Below are 20,813 nucleotides of genomic sequence, written 5' to 3'. Positions count from 1 at the left end.
ACAATACCATATACAGGTACTTTATATATATATTTCTATTTTATGTGTGTGTGTATATATATATATATATATATATATATATATATATATATAGAATTGTATACCTGAAACCCATATGATTTTATTAACTAATGTCATTCCAGTAAATCAAATAAAAATTTTTTTAAAAAGAATGCAATGAAAGTGAAGAGTCCTTAAATTTTCCCCCAGTTCTTCCTCTTAAAATTAATATACATATATTCTTTTAGCTTTATTTAGTTAATGGAAATACTAGCAAGCTATTTTATCATTTTTTTCTTAGTAATGTGTTATAGACCTCATGATCTAGAGTATTAGATATTTTTGTTTAAATTTTTTTAGAATGCATCTTTACCTTTCTTTTTTTCTCAAAAACAACAGATTTTTAATGATATATTTTATTGACTATGCTATTACAATTGTCCCATTTTCCCCCCTTTATTCCCCTTTGCCCTGCACAGCCCCTCCTACCCACATCCCCCCCCACCACCCCTGCTTTTGTTCGTGTCCATGGGTCATACATATAAGTTCTTTGGCTTCTACATTTCCTATACTATTCTTAACCTCCCCCTGTCTATTTTCTACCTACCATTTATGCTACTTATTCTCTGTACCTTTCCCCCTCTCCCCCTCCCACTCCCCTACTGATAACTCTCCGTGTGATCTCCATTTCTGTGGTTTTGTTTCTGTTCTAGTTGTTTGCTTAGTTTGTTTTTGTTTTAGGTGTGGTTGTTAATAACTGTGAGTTTGTTGTCATTTTACTGTTCATATTTTTTATCTTTTTTTTTTCTTAGATAAATCCCTTTAACATTTCATATAATAATGGCTTGGTGATAATGAACTCCTTTAACTTGACCTTATCTGAGAAGCACTTTATCTGCCCTTCCATTCTAAATGAAAGCTTTGCTGGATAGAATAATCTTGGATGAAGGTTCTTGCCTTTCATGACTTGGAATACTTCTTTCCAGCCCCTTCTTGCCTCTAAGGTTTCTTTTGAGAAATCAGTTGATAGTCTTATGGGAACTCCTTTGTAGGTAACTATCTCTTTAGTTCTTGCTGCTTTTAAGATTCTCTCCTTATTTTTAATCTTGGTGTGTCTTGGCATGTTCCTCCTTGGGTCCAACTTCTTTGGGACTCTCTGAGCATCCTGTACTCCCTGGAAGTCTATTTCCTTTGCCAGATTGGGGAAGTTCTCCTTTATTATGTTTTCAGATAAGTTTTCAATATCTTGCTCTTCCTCTTCTCCTTCTAGTACTCCTATGATTCGGATGTTGGAACGTTTAAAGATGTCCTGGAGGTTCCTAAGCCTCTCCTCATTTTTTTGAATTCTTGTTTCTTCATTCTTTTCTGGTTGGATGTTTATTTCTTCCTTCTGGTCCACACTGTTGATCTGAGTTCCCGTTTCCTTCCCATCACTGTTGGATTTCTGTGCATTTTCCTTCATGTCCTTCATTTTTTCATCTAATTTGGGACCAAATTCAACCAATTCTGTGAGCATCCTGATCACCAGTGTTTTGAACTGTGCATCTGATAGGTTGGCTATCTCTTCATTAGTTGTATTTGTTCTGGAGCTTTGATCTGTTCTTCCATTTGGGCCATTCTTTTTTGTCTTGGCACACCTGAGCCATGAAAGGTTAAGTGCCTAAGGCAGGTTCTGCTGAAAGGACTGATGTACCTGACTGACTCGGAACATGCAGGTAGAAATGCTGGAGTAACTCATCCCAGTGCAAAAAGTCTACCTGCATCCACACAACTGCGGTTCCTTAGAAGAAAGTATGTTCTCGGTGGAAGGGATGGATCACAGCTTTTTTCTTTCCCGCATCTTTACCTTTCTGATAGGATCAAAATATCTATATTTATTGAATAACTGAAATTCATCAGAACTTAAATTATGTAATTCTACAAGTTGAAGCTTTTCTGTAATGAGATTTCACATATAAACTCTGCAAACTAATGATTTTACAAGTAGTTCATTTACCAGGACACCTGGAAATCATGGTGCCCGTTACAGAACATCATATTACTCTTTCATCTCTTTCTTGTCTGCCAGCAGTTAAATTAGTGGGCACCAAGGATTACAGCAAAATTCAGAGAGGTCTGTCCATTAACCTGCATGTCTTTTTTCTGTGAATTTGGAACACATTGCCATCCTTCATCTCAAACAGCTTTCCCCCTCATGCCATCTTGCCAGTGCCTCACTCGCTATTCAGTAGACACATGTTTGGGAACTGCGGCTCTGGCTTCTCCTCTTAGGGAAAAAGTTCCTTGAAAATTAGGTAATTTTTTTCATTATGGCAAAGCATTACAGCCCATGTATTTTTGGATTCTTTCTCCTGAGGATTCTTATTCTTTTAGAGACTAGTATGTGTGGCCCTTTTCTCAATAGAACTCTAAGTAATACTTTTCTTACTATTGTGTCCTAAATCTTGCTCCTGTAGCATTCTCTCCTAGGGAGGTGGTAGTGTCATATTTTTCTTCTTAACCCTTAAGAAAGCTGCATAACTGCTTTAGAATCGTAGACACTTAGCTCTCCCCTGAGGAATGCAATGAAAGAAAGACCTAAACCATTCTTTGTTTTACCGCATTTTAAGCTACAAGGTACCATAATTAAATTACTATATTTATTAAAGTAAGTAAGCTTTTATAGAGTTAATATTGTGAATTGGTAGTGGAATACAAACATTTTTTAGTTTTCAACATTGTTTTAAATGTGTTAACTATGGCAAACATTTTTAGTTGTTTTGAGATAATGCAGCTGTGTACAGTAATAGAATCAATTAAAATTGCAAGACCAGTTTGTATTTGTAATACATTTGGTAGGTGTAGGAAAAACCCCATATCAACCGAAGAGAACAGGAATGTCTCAGGCAGGTATAGTCTTTAAATATTGTACATAAAACTAATTTTAATAAATCAAATCTTGTTTTCCATTAAATCCTCAGATGAGAAAACTCTAATACTAGTGCCTAATAAGTTATAATTCTAAATGGATAAGTATTTTATAGACACATTTTAAGGGACAAGAGAGAGAAGTTTTTAATAACTAATACTGCTAAGAATTAAAATATTATGAAACTGAGTTCTGTTTCACAAACTCACTATATTAATGGACTGGACTAAATGTTAGACAGTAAAAAGTTAGTATATGATTCCACCTCAAGAAGCATGTAGCCTAGAATGAAAAGCAAGCATGCATACAAGCGAAACTAGAACTCAGATCATAGTCATTCATGTAGTACCAAGGAACCAGAATTAGAATGTAATTTTTTATGGTTATCAGCATACACATTATAGCTGAAAACTATAGAGAAGAAGATATTCTAGAGAGTGGATAAGGATGGGTGAGTCTGACTTAACTGAAATTTTGGTTGAAAGACCCACCTCATTTAATATCTTGCAGTCAGATGTGGCTGTTTTAAAAAATAATCAAAACTAGTTTTGTATTAGACTGAAGTGGTTGAAGTATAGAATTTGCATCAGTGAAGTTACATTCCACTTCACTTTCCTCAATTCTAGACACATATCTAGAGAATTATATTCTATTTTGTATATCATATTTTAAGAAGGGAACATAAATAGACTTGAGTTTACGCAGGGAAGGAAGGCAGGCGGAGTGGAGGAATAGTTACAGTTGATGTTTTTGAAGTTATTTGGTCTGTAGAAGAAACATCTGATTTAGGTGAGGGACATAACAATCTGTAAGTTCTTGAAGGGCAGTCTCCAACCTATGTATCAAAGCAACAAGGAGTCACATAACATACTGGCTGTAAATAGGGTAGAACATTCTCCTGTGGAGAATTGTTAGAATTGGAATCTAGTATTTTGAAAAGTACTGAGTTAAAAATGTTCAAACAAACACTGGATGCCGTCGAAGGAATTGAAAAGATTTAGTAGACCCTGGGTCCTTACTATCATTTCTTTGTCATTTGCTCACTGTGTTGTTGAGAAAATCTCTTCCCTGCCAGAGCCTCAGTGCTTAAGCTAGAGAATTAAATAGTGGTAGATTCTAAAAGAAATTTTGTACCCTAATACTGTTTTTTTCAAAGGAGGGACTAATATAAAGTTGCCAACATTTATTGTGCTGGGATATTTTAAAACAGACAACACAAAAATTTTATTGACTGCTTGCATTTTTTTATTTCATGAAAGAAAGGATGTTTCGATACAAAGGAAGCAAGTAAAGCAGGAAGAAGGAGTTTCTGAGCAAGAACAGTTGTATGTTCTCTAGTGACTCTCTAGTATGCATTTTCTTTCTTTGCTGTGAGATTGGCCTGGGTCTGAGTTTGGAAACTGGTGTGTTGGAATCCCCAGACAGAGGATCACTTCAGTTCTCTTCTGATTCTGTACGTGTACCTTGCGTTCTGAGCTATTGTTGAAGAGGCACAGTTGCGTAATGATTAAAAGCGTGGGCTCTGGAACCAGACTGCTTATGTTTGAGTACTGGCCTGAACTCTTAACAGGAGTGCAACCTTGGTTTCTCTGTGCTTTAGTTTCTTCATACGTAAAACACAGTTAATAACATGTTAAGCACTTAGAACAGTACCTGGCCCATAACTGTTGTCTCTTAGCATTGTTACTTGAAGCAAACTTTCATTGAACTGATACAGTGGTTGTGAAAGGATACAGAACTTACCAATGTTCTTTCTAGATAACTGAAAATCCCAAGAAGAAATTGGCGGTTTTGAATCACCACTTTATAAGACACCCAGCAAAACACTTTGAGGAAGATCCAGCACTAATTGTTGACTTAACAGGTTAGTGGTAATAGCATGTTTTAATTTTAAGTAGAGTTTTGATTATTATTTTACATAAATTTTGGGTACTAGCAGACATAGTCTTTGAAACTGATACTTCAGGTACTCTAAAATATAATCCTATTATATTTTATTAATTTCTCTGTGATGGTTTCTTATGAGGTTCTTGATTAAGGAAGGGAAAAAGTAGGAAAGCAATTTGTAAGATGTTACTGGTAAAAAAAAAAATTTTGTCCTGAAAATAATATGACAAGTAGAAAAATTTTAAAGATAAAGTTCAATGTCTCTAGTCTCCTGCCAATCATATAAAATAAGTGCTATGTTATTCTTAACTTAGCTTCTCAGTATCATTCTTCAGTCTATGGGATTAACAAGCATATCTTTTGCTGGTAAATACTGCTTTTAAATATAATACCTATCATACTTTACTTAATTGCTTGTTTGGAAAGTGAAATACTGACTTTCTTCTATTGATATTTTCTTAAAGACAGCGAGTGGGTGTAAAATACTTTATGATGTGAATGCTAGTTGGTGAAGAGTGTGTAGAGAACATCCATTAGATTTTTTATTTTAAAATCACCAGTGTTCAGGAAACCACTTCTTTTTCGCATCCTCTTACGATTGAGAAGTATTTCACCAGCACTGAATAAAAGAAAGTGTTTAATATAAAAAATAACAAGCCAAACAAATTAATTTCCTTTACCTTAGAGACATCTCTGTGGGTTCCAGTAAAAGTGTCAAAATGGACCTATGTAGCTTACAATGTAAGTACACCAACAATGGAGTTTTTTTACTTTAAAAAATTTAGTATTTATCTTTAAATGTTAAAGGCTCTTTAAAAGATAACCACATATCATTTTCACACATTAAAACAATTTAATAATAATTCCTTACTAATAAATATCTACTTGATGTTCAGTTTTCTAGTTTTATAACTGTCAATATTTTTGTTGTTTCTTTGTTTTTTCAAATTGTTTGAATCAGGACACGATGTCCACATAGTATTTGTTGATATGTCTCTTATTTTTCTTTTAATCTGTAGTACTTACTTAACTACCTTTTCTCTCCTTGCAGTTTATTTGTTGAAAAAACAAGTCATTTAAAAACAAGTCATTTGTCCTATAAAGTATCTCAGTCCTGACTTTCTGATTGCATTACTGTGGTGTCATTCAACATATTCTGGTGCCTACTGTTTTCCTGTGACTTAGTAGTTAGATTGAGATGTTCAGTCAGATTCACGTTTTTGTTTTTGCTAGACTTTCTCTTTTTGTCCTGTTAGCAGCTGTTGAGGAATAATACCTAGTGTCATTCATTTAGGGAGGATGCAAAAATGATGATACTCTAATTTGATTATTTCTTCTTCATTTATTAACTGGAATACTATTTAGAAAAACTCATCTAGTAAATTTATCAGAAGTGGAACAAGTCAACCCTGGCTGGGTAATTCAGTTCATTCAAGGGTCATCCCGTACACCTAAAGGTTGTGGGTTGAACCCTTGGTCAGGACACATACCTAGGTTTCAGGGTTTGATCCCCAGAAGGTGACCAATGTAAATGTTTCTCTTTCACATTGATGTTTCTTTCTTTCTCTCCCCCTTCCTCTCTCCCTGAAATCAAGAAAACATATCCTTGTGTGAGTATTTTTTAAAAACTAGAACAAATCATAAAGGAAAGAAATGATAATTACTTACATATTTGGATGTTAGTATGTACTGGTTTTCAGAATATTGAGCTGGTTCACAAACAACCTCCATTCATGACCATAAGAGGTTTTGGGGCTTCCCCCCAATATTCTTATGAACTCATGTATTTAAGCATATTTGTCTATCCAAATAAACTAAAATACTAAAATTATTCTATCTTTGATGATAAAATTGATATTAAAATTCTGTTTTTGACCAGTGTAAGCCATTCCAAAGTTAAGGTCCAGAATCTTTTGGTATAGCTGCTCTTTAGTTGTCTTTGATAGTTTTTTCTTTTTTAATTGCTTTTTTTGGGGGGGAGGGAGAGAGGAAAACATTGATTTTTTTGTTCCACTCAGTTATGCATTCACTGGTTGGCTCTTGTATGTGCCCTGACTGGGGATTGAACCGGCAACCTTGGCATATCAGGACGATGCTCTAACCAACTAAGCTACCCAGCCAGGACCATGTCTTTGATAATTTTCCTCATTGTCTAGTATAAGAAGATATATCAGCTCATTTTGTGTATCTCTGGCACCAGATCTCGAATCAGCTTCTTTCTCTAAGGAAGTCTTCCAACATTTGGGAAATGGCACCTAAAACCCATAATCTGGGCACTAGAGATGTTTATGGCTAGTGGGTTAGCATTTCTAGGCCTTTTCAATGGACAGAGCTAAGAATGGTATTGTATTGTATCCTGATCATAAGGTCAAAAACCAAATCAAAACAAAACACATACATTTATGCTGATACTTTTAAGACACATTCAGGACTACAGGGTTTGTACCTGGTCTCTCTATCTTGTATCTGTCTCTTCTTCCTACTCCTAGAGTTATTGGTTCTCAACACCCCCAGAAATAATAGAATTAGAATAATTGCTGATTGCCTTAGCTGTATTTTTAAATGATGAAATTATTCATTCTCATGATAGTTTTATTGTGTTTTTCCTCTCTTCTTAGGAATCTGAAAAATTATATTTTACATTTCCTCTTGCACACCATAGAAAAATCCACACTCATGCCTATTGTCAGAGCACCATACTGGTAAGATGATCGGTACATCTTATGTAAATTTAAAAGGCTAACTGTTCAATTTTCAGATTCAACTAATATCTCTAGTAAATCTCATATTTAGTTATGCACTATTACTAAAGCTAATTAGTTGAAAAATATTTGTCTGGAACAGAGTTTTGATTGAAAAGTATTCATCAAAATGTTTCTGTAGCTGATAATATCCCAGGATCTAATATATCACTTAATTGGTAGATGCTAAAATTTGATAACAGCGCCTTTAGAAAAGGTGGTGGGCAGGCATTGTGGGCTAGGTGCTAATGAATGAACACCATTTTTAGTGGTATTATCAAGTCTCGCATCTCTCACGGAGACTAGCATCTCTCAGCCTGAAATCTGGTGGGCAGTTTATCCCAAGAGAATCTGACCCCAAGAGTGATGGCTTAATATACCCATATTTAATAGTTAAATTTCAAATCAAAATACCTGTGTTGAGAAAAATCTTTGCCAAAGTGTAAATTTTCTGTTTGGTTTATTGGAGGATTCCTTTTCTGTAATTAAGGTCCATGGGTGTTAATTAGCATAAGGTCACATGGTAAATTTTAAAATCTTTTTCATTTTTATATAGAAATCTTCTAACACACAACAGTAGAGAAGATACAGCCAGCTTTAACAGTTAATGTTCTGCCCTCCTAACCATGTGTCCTTTCCTCACTTTTTTTTGCCTGAAGAAGTTTCCAAAGTAAATTTCAGGCATTTTATTCTTTCACCCATAAATACTTCACTATATTTTTTTTCTAACAGATAAGAATTTTATACATTACCATCATGCCATCATTTCACCCCGAAATTTTTACTTATTTCTTGGTATCATGTCATATCCAGTTCATGTTCATTTTTGCTGTGTTCAATTATGTTTTAAGTTGGTTTATTTGAATCAGAATGTAAAGTACATACATTTCATTTCATTTGTGGATCTTAAGTCTCTTTTATGATAGCCCGTATTTCTTTCTGTTTGTTTATTGGAGAAAGGTTATGTACTCTGCAAATTTCCTACATTGTGAGTTTAGATGATTGCATTCCTGTAGTATCTTTTAACATGTATTTATATCCCTTGTGTTTTCTGTACGCTGGTAGTTAGATCTAGAGTCTTGATTAGATTCAGATTAATTTTGTGTGGTAGAAATGTTTTATAGGTAGAGCTGTGTACTTATTTCACCAGGAGGTGTATACCATCTGGTTGTCTCACTTTCAGTGACAGAAGGACTTGTCAGTGGACTTAGGTGGTATCAGCATATCTGTCCATTGTGAAATTCCTAATGATCTTTCCCCTAATGATTTTAGCATCCACTGAGGACTGTGTACAGATTTTTCTTAAGAACTATACATTTTGTGATCTAGTAGCATTTTCTTTTCTTTATACTTCTTGGAGTTAGTCAGCAACTTTGGGGTGACTTTTTCTAAGATTTTAATACAGTTTTAATAATTAGTCAGGGATGTTTACCTGGATATCCTGAAACTGTTGTTTTAATACCTAGGTTATATCAAAATGGCGTTTTAGGGTGGGCTTCAATAACACTTCATTCAGTTCATTGAAGAATGAGTCAGAATTTCATATACACTAAAGTAAGTAGTGTGGAATATTGGCAGTTTTCATAATGGGGACTAACTTTAAGGATAGGTTCCCTTATTAGCTGCAAAAACCCATTAGGAAACTGGGTTGGATCTGGAGACGTCTTTGATTGTCTTTGTCTGGACTGTGCGCATCTTTTCTGGTGCCTTGCTTTATAGTGTCCCATTACCGTCCTGAGAAGCATCGGTGACACAGAAGTCACACAGGTAGTTTGCCAGCAATGGAGAACCAGGGAAATACCATATCGTTTTTGTTTGTTTCCTTTCAGCATTTTTTCTGTATTTCTGAAAAATGCCTTAAAAATTTATTTAAGTTTCTTGAGAGCAAAGACCATGTCTGCCTGAGTTCTCCTTTTCCTTGAGGACATAATTCCTTGGCCCTGGAGTGGACTTTATAAATTATAAATATTAGTTTTATTAAAGGATTTATTTTCCTGTGTATGTTTCCAGGATACATTGTCCTGTGTATATACTAAGGAAGAATTTATCTGGCTATCTGACAAGTGTTTCTCATCCTTTTATGCCCTAGTAGGATTTCAGATCTTGGAGCTTTGCTCCTACCTACTTCCTTAAAAGTTGGAGTGAGCTTAGGTCATAGCTCTCTTAAATGACTGGAGCTAAATACATAATATTGTTAAAATATCACAACTATCTCTGTAATATTTCCATGCTGCGCTGATAAAGTCATAACTAGCTTCTGTCTTGGACTGTGTTTCAATCCAAACACATTCTCGGCTGCATGGAAATTATGTACCTGGTAATCAAATAAGAACTCAAAGAAAGGCTATCCTTAGATTGATTGTTATTTTTAATCACTTGGCTGTGGATTTTTTTGTTTGTTTGTGTGAAAGTCTACCTCTGGTTGTTCATTTTCCTGTTTTTGTTAAAATGTAGATTACTTACTAGGTAACTACCCGATTAAACTGTAGGCATTGCCAAACTATGAAAGTGTGGGTTCAAAAGTTAGAAGTGCTTAGGCAATGCATTGTGGAGAGACACCCATCAATCAGGTTACTCTTTCTCATCTTGCTACTCTAGGTTACTTGCTTGCCTATTTTGTTGACATTACACTTTGTTGCCTCGGCCCGCGAGGCAGTCAACGGGGTCCGCCGAAGTACCTGTAACGGATGAAAGGGGATGGGGGATGGGACAGGAGGCGCGAAAGAAGGACAGCAAGTCAAAGGATTCTGATCAAGCTGCCAGTTTTATTTTAAAATGGAGGGAGTTATATAGAGGAGGGTAGAGGAAGGCAGATAGGGAAGTAGCTCTGATTGGTAGCTTTGGGGCGTGCTCTTAACTGGGATAGGCTAGGGGCGCATGATAGGCGCATGATCAAGGCACTGATTGGTGGGCCGCCCGTGCGCTTAGGCTAGGCACCTACAATGTTTCTAATCACAGATATCCTGTTGTGCAGAAAACTTCTGACCACAGATGTCCTGTAATGTATGCGCAATTTCCATCTCTGGCTGCATCAGCCTGCTTTAGGCTTATCCCTGCCCCCAACACTTTGTAGCCTGCCCTTGAGCTTTTTGGCTTTTAGACCATCTTGGATATGTTCTAAGTAATAAGTTGCTATTTTATGTTTCCATTGTGCCTACAGACCCTGTCATATAACAGTAAAATATTGAAGATGCCTATTTCACATAATTATTTTCTACATTATTTAGTGTACTTTGTTTTATCAACCAACAGGACACAAATAGTTGGGTTTTTGGCTGCATAAACACCACTATTGTGTGGTAAGTCTTTTGAATCTGCCTTCCATTATTCATTTTTCTCAGTGTAAACACACCCACATATTGTGTTATATACTGTCAAGCATATTGTGTTACATACTGTTAAATACTGTCAGAATTGCTTCTTACATTTTTAAGCTCATTTTGATGCTATACTAAAGTATTGATACTAAAGTATTGATTTGAAAGTGAAAAATAAAGAAAATTAACATACCAGTCATTTTTGTAAATGTACTTGGTTGCTAGGAAAGACAGTTTTTTTTGTCCCTAAAGGACTACTACGTGGATAGAAAATATTGGATTAGACTTAATAGACTTCATTTCATTAGAACTCTGATAGCTCTAGAGATGGTTTCTTTTTCCTCTGAAGCTTATTTGTAATTTATAATTCTTTAATGTATTTGTCCTTTAATCACATTTCATAGCCAGCAAGGGGTCGATCTGTCGTGGAAAACCGAACTGCTGCCGACATTCAAGGTGAAGTACGGCTTTAGGGTTCTGATGTGTAGGTGAAAAATACTGGGGCCTGTGGGCATTTTAGAGTATGTCATTTTATTAATTCGTGTAGCTGTTAAATAAATTTGAGATTTGTTCATGTTCATTTTAGAAACATTTTCCCTAGAAATGAATTCCGTGAAGAAAAACATTGTTTTAACTTTCAGAGGTAAAAATTAGGAAGTTAACAATGCTCTAAATAAAATGAAATCTATGTTATAGCATCATACCAAGAGGTAAATGAATTTTTAAAATTTATCTTGAGGGTATATTTAAGGCCCTTTCATTTATATTAGGGTATACAAGGTCTGTCCAGAAGATATCCAGCCATGTGCTATGAAAGATAAGAGACATTTATTGAGGAAGGTACAAGATACAAGAAACATTGTACATAGGCAAATGACACCTCAGTTCCTGTCAGAGTAGCCATGTTGAGACGTCATACAGTTCTCCCAATCACCATCAGCTGCCCCGTCATATTTTCCTGAATCTTATCAACAGTATGAAATCTCTTCCCCTTCAACAGTGATTTTAGTTTTGGGAAAAGCCAGAAGTTGGAGGGTGCCAAATCTGGGCTGTAGAGGGGCTGAGTCACCTGGGTGATTTGCTGTTTTGCCAAAAAGTTCTGCATGAGACATGATGCACGAGCAGGCGTGTTGTCGTGATGAAGCTGCTAATCACTGGTTGCCCATACCTGTGGCCTTCTGAATTATCCGATTAGTTTCCACAGAGAAAAGTTCAAGCATAAGGCAAAATTTATGTGGATTCGTTGCCCTACTTGCCCAGTCATTTTGAGTTCAATGGCCACCCAGTCACATGCTCACTCAGCAGCATCTACTGCCCCCCTCCCCGACTAGTACAGTGAAGTTGTCATTGTTCACGCATATGCATTCCAGTCCACTGTCCTTGGCTGCTTCGTTACATCGATGTCACACAAACCATTCTTGTTAAATTAGCAATGGCTGGACTTTTTATGGACAAACCTGCTATGTATATTGCAGAAAGTTGCCTGAGGAAGTTGAGGTGAAGCCCAGGAGTTTGACAGACACTTCCAAGTGAATCTCGTTAGGTGGTTAGGTGGCCACTTGCTGACAGAGAGTTCTTTAGCTTCAGGACCTCTGCCTGGATTTGCTCACATAGGTGTATCTGAAGAACAATAAAGAAAGTTCCATGCAGAAATTTGCTAATGAATACAAATTGTTACAACATATAACCACTCCCACCCCTATGTGTACTTCCAGAAAAAAAAAAGTGGGTTTAAAAAACTCTATTTGGTGCCTTGGCCAGGTGGCCCGGTTGGTTGAGCATCATCGTATACGATGGGAGCAACCAATCGATGTTTCTCTCCCCCTTGATGTTTCTCTCCCCCTTGATGTTTCTCACCTTTCCTCCCTTTCTGTCTAAAATCAGCAAGAATGTTCTTGGGTGAGGATTAAAAATGAAATAGTAAAATAAAAGCAAAAACCGTATTCGGTGACTTGGCTTTTCATTAAATAGACCAGTCTTCTATCTATTTATTCCTCACAAATGGACTATAGGATCTGGTCTTAATTTCTAGAAGAGACTAGATGTTCATTTGGTGAAGTACATTATTAGCTGTGTTGACTCTTCATGTTGTTTACTGAACAAGTTTCAGGGTGTGATGTTCATACATATCATTAGCCAGCAACTCTTTACTACTTGGGCTAGATCAGAATTATCTGAGATTAAGTTCCAGTTCTTCCACCATATTTAGCATCCATTCATTCATCAACTGTTAAGCCTATGTGAAGACCAAATCTGAAAATGATGTAAAATATTTAAATTCAGTTTGAAACATCACTTGTTTTACATGAAGGGATACAGTTCAGGGGATACAGGGATTGTTTGCTGATCCATATTTACACAATTATTAGGAATTTGACTTTCAGCAGGAATATTGATCTGTATTGAATATAGAGTTTAAAATCTGTTTTTTTGTAACTTATTAAATAAGAAATAGTGTTTATAGTAATAATAGTAATATTATTTGTTTTTCTTCTAATGTACTTTAAGCTCTGTATAACCTAAGAAATAAAATCAGCTTTTACTTTTATCTTTTTTTTTTTTTAGTCTCTGACGTTAAGACTTCAAGACTATCCATTTTTGTCTCATCTTGTTGTTTATGTACCATCTGTTCTTGGAAGTAAGGTAAAAATGGATTAAGGCTGTTTCCCAGATACGCTAAATAATTATTATGAGATGCGTTCTTCAGCATAGGGCTTATCTAAGACAGTGGCTGGTTGGTGATCCATCGAAAATCATCTCCTCCAACTTGAACTAAGCAAAATAAACCCGAGTGTCTTATTACAAGTGGGAACATCAGTGTTTCAAAATCTATTAATTATTGAGCCCCTTTTATATGTAAGAGTCCCTGCCAGGAATTACAGGAGGCACACAGATGAGGGAGAAACAAACCCTGTTCTCAGAAAGCTATATCCTGTTAGGTAGAGGGAAAGAAGTATATTTGGAAACAGGAGGAAGAGTGAGAATAAAAGAGATACTCAGAGTATATGATACAAATCAGAATAGAGCAAATAAATGAAAAGTGTAAAAGGGGGTAAAATTAAGAAAGGTTTTACTATGAGATGATTTTTAATAGTTAGGATTATAAAAATATTCTAGAATGAATATTCTAGACCTGTGCTGTGCAATATGGGGATCACTGGCACATGTAGCTATTTAATTTTAAGTTAATTAAAATACAATAAAATAAAATTGGAAATTCAGTTCCTTGATTGTATTGGCAACATTCAAGATGCTAAATAGTGACATTGCAGAAAGTTGTAATGAGCAACACTGTGGAGACAAAGAAATAGTGGGGACCGAGTATAGAACTGTGAAAGCAGGGGTTATGTTTAGAAAACAGAGAATAAGTAAATAGTAATTATGAAAGGATGGCCACCATGAGAATAGCAATGGAAGAAACATATGAAAAAGTAGTTCATGGCCATATTGTGGGGGGCTGCGATTGGAGGATTGAGGGCTCTACAGTATTCAGGAGTTTATAGGGGACAAAGTTTTTTTTACCATAGTAGTAATGGGATCGGAGCTATTTTGGAAGATGACTCTATTTAATGTATAGGATGGATTAGAAACAGAATAGGTACCTCCTAGGGGGTTCTGAGAGCTTGTCCTAGGGAAGTGGAAGTAGAAATACAGGGGTGGTGATTTCAGGGAGAAGTATTGGGAAGGAAGAGGTGGAGGTAAAAGACATCCTGTTCCCCGTCCACATTTCACCCAGAGAAAGCATCCTTCAAGACCCAGCCTACGTGGTCCCTGTGTGCTTTCTCTATACTCCTTCAGGAACCTCTTAGTTACTCCCCTGCTACTTTGCTTGTAACTTCTTTGAGCGATTTATTACATCAAATTGTAATTTATTTATGTTTCTGTTGCCATCACCATACTCTGAATTCTTTCAGAGTAAGAACAAGATATATTTTATTCTACTTTGCATCTTCAACCTTTAGGTAATTCCACATAAATATTCAAATGTTTTTTGAATGAGAAAGTTGATGAGATTTTTGGTGGAAATCATTAGGAAAATTTAAAGGGTTTGGGTATGTATTTGGGAGTCATCTCAAAGACTGAGTCTCACAAGGAGCTTGTAATAGATACATTGTTTTGTTTTGCTTAGCTCAAGTGAGAGGTAACTCAACCTCTTCAATACTAAAACACTCTTTAAGGGTTTTTCTGTCAGGTAAATGAGTTTTGAATGAATTTGACATCTTTCCCAAACTTGGAAAGGCCAAGTTAATGAGCTTTTGACAAGCAGATAGTCTGGGCAGCCTGCTAAAGGTGTGATACTGTGTCTCGGCGCTGTTCAGGGAGTATCAGTGTGGCCGCTGCTGTACACAGTATCTCACCCGGTGGTACAGTAACCGAGGTCTCTCCCAACGCCTGCACACCTTTGCCAGCCCGGCATCACGAGGCTACGTGTTTTTAAATAGGCAGCTTAAGATTTTTTGAGTCAAATGAAGATACAGTTTTCAAAATGCAAATGTGGAATTAATCTGCATTTTTTATGACACAAAACAAAATAACTAAATCCATTAGGACTTGATTTACCTTGAGTGTTTCAGAAAGAAACCCTTGGTTCCTTTCTTTCTTGGTTAAAGGTTTATTCTATAAAAAGCATGGCCAAATTTTTAAAGAAATAATAAAACTGCATTATTTTAACTTTTCCTGTCTGACTTATTTCATTTAGCATGATGTGGGATATAAAACTGAAAGCAACAAATAAAGAAACAAGAAAACAAACAAAAACACAGACAACAGTGTGGCGATTCCTAGAGGGAAGGGGGATGAGGGGTACTCCAAGGTAAAGGGGGTCAAGTATATGGTGATGGAGGAGATTTGACTTTAGATGTTGTGCACACAATGCACAATGCAATGTACAGATTTATTGGAGAGGTGTACACTTGAAACCTATATAATCTTATTAACTACTGTCACCCCAATAAATTACACCAAAATTATATTATTTTATATACCTGTGCAAAAAGCAGTTTAAAACTTTTTCCCTATCCAGGCAATGGCTCACTCAAAAATACTTTGTAAAAATATGATGAATAATCCTGTTTAATAAATCATTTCTCTAATCTTTGAATAAGTTTTCTATAATGAAAATAGCTGTGTACTTTGCCTTGGAAGTAAAGAGAGGAAAATAAAAGCAAAATCCCTTAATGTGTTTTTTTAACTTCCCTTATGTATGTACTATAGCTTTTCCCCTCATCTGTTCTTCACTTTCAGAAGAGTCAAAAGCTCACCCAAGAGGCAAACACAGTGACACTGCTTCAAACACAATCCAAGGTGCAGTTATCAGGAAAGCCTAGGGCAGACCCCGCCAGTGTTCTGCCTTCTGTAGACAGCAGACTATCTGGGAGCTACAGTTAGGCATCGGATTCGTTTTTTCTTTAGTTCTTCTAGATCCAAGCATGAATGAAACCACCCTTGTAGTAAACATCTGAGAGCAGAGTTCCGTATGGAAAAGAAATGTCGTTACAAAAAAAACTGTAACAATGCAGATGTCACATTTCGGGCTTACTTTTTTTGAGATAGCATTTCTTTTTCTTGCTTCGCACATAGTAAACCTTTTTTTTCTTTTTCTTTTACTGTAATAACTGTTCAGCCTGAAATGACTTTATACAAATAACATTAGCCATCTGTAGATCAATGGCAGTATGTCTCCAAAATCGTTTTGTAGTCTAATTAGACTGTGGTTACTTAATAAACGTGGGGTTTAAAAAAGGAACAAAGTCATGTTTTTGTTTTGGTTTTGAAAGTATGTACATATATTATCTAAATCCGTAATTAATCTTGAGTTAACCTCAGCTCTTGATGCTGGCCTCTATTCCTTAATGTCCCTCTTCTAGAAACACCTAAAATTAATTACAAGAAAACTTTGTATAGATCTGTTATGGCAGTGGCCCACTAATAATTTATTAAATTAAGTTTATTTAACAAATGTTCTTAGTTTAACATCTCTGCCTAAGGAATTCTTGCCTTTCAAATATAGTCGGAGTGAGAGCATGACGCATAGTACCCTCTCCAAAGTGGGAGATTTTTACTTTCCACTCAAACATCAAGATATTTTACTACAATTTCTGTTTTTTCCTAATAAGTCAGTGTTTTATATTTCAGTATGCTATAGATTGTGAATTCTTTAACAGAGAAGCAAGATCCTTACAGCTTCCTGTAACTCATCTTTTTTCCTTTGGTAAGTATTTGATTTGGGGAATCTTAAGAATTGCTTTAACAGTGCTGATTTATTTTGCAAGGTCATTGCAATAAAGCAGATTCATGTAGTAAGAGTATTATTATGTATTTCAAATGTTGTTCTTAGGGTAACCACATGATGTGGCTCAGTAGTTTGATTTTTATTTAATGCTGGGCCAGCAGTCACTTTCTGAGAAGTGAATTTCAAAGGAAATGTTTTCATGATCACATGTGCCTGCAGGTAGTTGTGTGTTTGTGTGTGTCTTCTCATGTGAATTTATATAAAATATTGGCCCTATTTGTAAAAGGCTTCTTATAAAGTATATATTTCCATCTGCCCTATGTAGGCTTCCGGATTTCTCTAAATACAATTTTTTCCTTTTTTTTTTTTGTTGCAGTGAAATACACATAACTGTATATTTTTTTCAATTTTTTCATTATGAAACAGTTTTAGACTGCAGAAAGAGTACAGAGTTCATGTATCTCCATCACTCATCTTTCTACAGTGTTGGCCTCTTAAACAACCCAGCTGCCAAAACTGAGAAGTGAGCCTTGGTGTAATTCTGTTCACTGAACTACAGGCCTCACTGGGTTTGTACTGGTCTTACCGCCTGTGTTCCCGTCCAGTTCTCATGCTGCTGCTCGTCGTTCTGTCTCTTTAGTCTCCTCTGAGCCTCTGCAGTTCCTCCGTCTTTCCTTGTCTTTCCTAGTACTTTTGAAGAGTACTGGTCAGTTATTTTGTGGAATATCCCTCAATTCCAATTAGTCTAATGCTTTCTTATTAGTCAAGGTTATGTATAAAACTATCTCAGAAGTGATGGGTACTTCTCAGTGTATCATATCAGAGGACACAAGTATCACTCACTGTATCGAATTCCTAGTGAAGTTAACCTTGGTCACGTGGTTAAGGTGGTGTCTGCCAGGTTTTTCCATTGTGAAGTTACTGTAATTGTAAGTATCTTTGGGAAAATACTTTGAAAGTAAATATCCTGTTTTTCTTCAAAATAACTCACCAATCCTAGATCGAAAGCTTATAAAGTAAGAGATCTACCAAGAAAGCATACCTTTTTGAAATTGGAAATATGTACTTGATTTTTAAAACACATACATGTGGCCCTGGCTGGCTGCTCAGCCGGTTGGAGCATTGTCCCAGTACACCAAAAGGTTGCAGGTTTGATTCCTGGTGAGGGCACATACGTAGGTTGTGGGTTCGATCCCCAGCTGGGTCACGTAAGGACGCAACCAATTGATGTTTCTCTCTCTCTCCCACTTTCTCTCTCTCTAAAATCAATAAGCATATCCTTGTATGAGGATTGAAAAATACATGTGGTTGAAAGGCATTGTAAATGTTCTGTTCAGTTTGTTGAAGGAGGATTGGATTTTTAGGAGTTCATTCTTCATGTTAGAAGTCAGAACCTGTGAACTTTTTGAATGCTAAAAATCTGTTGATATTTTTTATCATTGTTTAAGCAGTTGGTACTTTAATTCTTTGGTATTCTAAGCAGTGCAGTACTTTTAATTTAACAGGATTGTCTTCAAGGACAGTGATATTAAAAACAAAAGGCCTGTTCTATAATATAGAGCTTCTGAACTTTGGACAGGTAATTATCCTGACTCTAACAAGGATTTAATTTTACTTTACTGTTTAGTTAAACAAACAAATAAACTTTTGTTTTTGTGATCAAACTCTATTAGATATACCAAGGTTTTACAATCAACGTAGTAAGCAAGTGCGCAGCAGTCAAAAGTAAGTGCATTTTCTGAACAAATATAATGGTTTTGTCAATGTATGTTTTTATGATGGTTGAGTCTGTAGGTCTTCACTTGAAATTTCTATATTATTTATGCTTCTATATATTTTATGTGAAGTAAAATTTAATGTTACAGTACAAAAGCTGTTTGTTTCCACAGATTTAACAAATTTAACATAGACCCTTTCTTAATACTAAGCATCTTTATCTGTTTTAGTTTAAATATCCACATTTTAAAAATACCATACATCTTGCTGTCTTACTATAGTAGTAATTCTGATTTATCTGTTTAATGTTTTTGTAATTTCCTAGTACTTCCCATATGCTCTAATATCTTTTATAAGTTTTATTAAACATTATTACTCAATAATTTTCCATAATTTATTATGTGATATAACTTTTACTGACTTTTTAATGAAATGAGTAATTATATATCTAGGTATTATAGTAGCTTATATAACATTTAACATGACATAGGTTAGTAATACATATTTTTCTTTGTTTTCTCAGGTGAAATAACTAGTATCTATAAACTTCAGATTCCATGGTCTTATGAAGATTCACTAACCATTGCACAGTAAGTATCTGAAAAAATTTACCTTGAACTTTTGTGCTTTTGAATAATATACAATCTACTTAGTTTATTTAAATCATAGTGGAATTATTAAAGTTTTTCTTACTAAAATGTAAGTATCCTTTCTGTAGCATTGTACCCGTAAGATAATATAATATATGATATTCTCACTTAAATGATACAGAATTTAAACCTTCATTGCTTAAAACATGAGCCCTTTCCCATCCTGCCCCCCAAGTCCCAGGTCCCAGAGGGAGCCTCCCTCCGCTCAGACACCTGTGATGTGCCCGGAAACGGCCGTCCCTGGTGACGTGTCTGACACCCAGCGCCCTCTGCACTGCCATGTTGTGTAGTGCCGAGTGTTGACTTAGCCATTGGTATTTAACAGCGTTTTCCATTTGAGAACTGATATCTAAGTTACTTTTCAGGGTTCCATCTTCAACGGAAATTTCTCTGAAACTTCATGTTGCTCAACCAGATAATTACAGCTATGTAGCCTTGTTAAAAATGTACACGTCTTCAGACTGTCAGTATGAGGTAAGCTGTATGTCTGCTTAATGTTTAAGATTTCATTATAGACTAAACTAGAAATATGTTTTTATATTAGCTTCAGCTATATGGTGATGTGGAAGGCAATAAATATTAGATAGAAATAGGCATTTAAAAAAAAAGAAATAGACATTTGTATTACTTCAAGTATTCTCCATTTTACCTATGAACACCACCTCAGTATTTTCTTATGTGGACCACTGAAAGTATACATCTTGATAAGTAATAGAAAATAAAATAAAAATTGAGACTGAAGTTGTACTTTTTCAGTTTGGAAGCCAATAGTCCAGAATCCTTTATAAATTGAAAAACATCATGAAATCAAATTATGTGGCTTAAACTCATTAACTAATATGATATATATTGCTTTCTAACTCGACTAGATAAGCTTAAGGATCCTCTTTTCACTAATTATATTAGGCTCTGTTAGTCATTAATATGTGCAGTGTAGTGCCTATTGTGTTTGTGTTAATATCACACAGATTTCTTTGTGCTAAGAGAGGGAATTAGAACTGGAGAGTAACATTTTATTAAGTTGAGGATTCATGAACTGCAGGAGTCCCTCCCTGTATTAGGAATGCCAGGTTCTAAGGGTTCCAGATTTAAGTGGGTGAAGCACACTTTTGTGGAGACATCACAAGTTTCTGGTTTATGTGAAATATCTTGTTTCTACTCAGCTGCTTTAAACCAAACTTAAATATTTGAATTCTTTATTAGAACTAACTTACTTAGGGTAAACTAAATTGCTAGGTCTAATGAGTAGAATTTTTCCTACAACCAAGTTTCAGTTGGACCAGTATTATGAGTTATTGTAGAGTTCATGGAATTTTTAATGCTTTGTTATCTTGCTTCCTGTTTCTAACATTGAAGGATTAT

General features: G+C 35.5%; 1 protein-coding gene across 2 annotated transcripts in view; it reads left to right on the top strand.

Annotated features, from left to right (window-relative positions):
• PGAP1 (post-GPI attachment to proteins inositol deacylase 1) overlaps positions 1 to 20,813 on the top strand; it is a 78,162-nt gene that overhangs the window by 35,860 nt on the left and 21,489 nt on the right. For both annotated transcript variants that reach the window (XM_045833752.1, XM_045833751.1), the window contains exons 8-18: positions 4,667 to 4,772; positions 5,481 to 5,536; positions 7,414 to 7,497; positions 10,789 to 10,835; positions 11,258 to 11,309; positions 13,419 to 13,496; positions 16,989 to 17,064; positions 18,591 to 18,664; positions 18,759 to 18,810; positions 19,325 to 19,391; positions 19,817 to 19,925. In XM_045833752.1, the coding sequence (XP_045689708.1) occupies positions 4,667 to 4,772; positions 5,481 to 5,536; positions 7,414 to 7,497; positions 10,789 to 10,835; positions 11,258 to 11,309; positions 13,419 to 13,496; positions 16,989 to 17,064; positions 18,591 to 18,664; positions 18,759 to 18,810; positions 19,325 to 19,391; positions 19,817 to 19,925 (801 nt within the window). The remainder of the gene's footprint in view (positions 1 to 4,666; positions 4,773 to 5,480; positions 5,537 to 7,413; positions 7,498 to 10,788; positions 10,836 to 11,257; positions 11,310 to 13,418; positions 13,497 to 16,988; positions 17,065 to 18,590; positions 18,665 to 18,758; positions 18,811 to 19,324; positions 19,392 to 19,816; positions 19,926 to 20,813) is intronic.

The sequence above is a fragment of the Phyllostomus hastatus genome, unplaced genomic scaffold (genome assembly GCF_019186645.2).
Source record: "Phyllostomus hastatus isolate PE091 unplaced genomic scaffold, TTU_PhHast_1.1 phas_contig_1741, whole genome shotgun sequence".
NCBI classification, from domain to species: domain Eukaryota; kingdom Metazoa; phylum Chordata; class Mammalia; order Chiroptera; family Phyllostomidae; genus Phyllostomus; species Phyllostomus hastatus.
The sequence above is the reverse complement of the archived record's forward strand: the minus strand, read 5'-3'. Positions and strand labels throughout refer to the sequence as shown.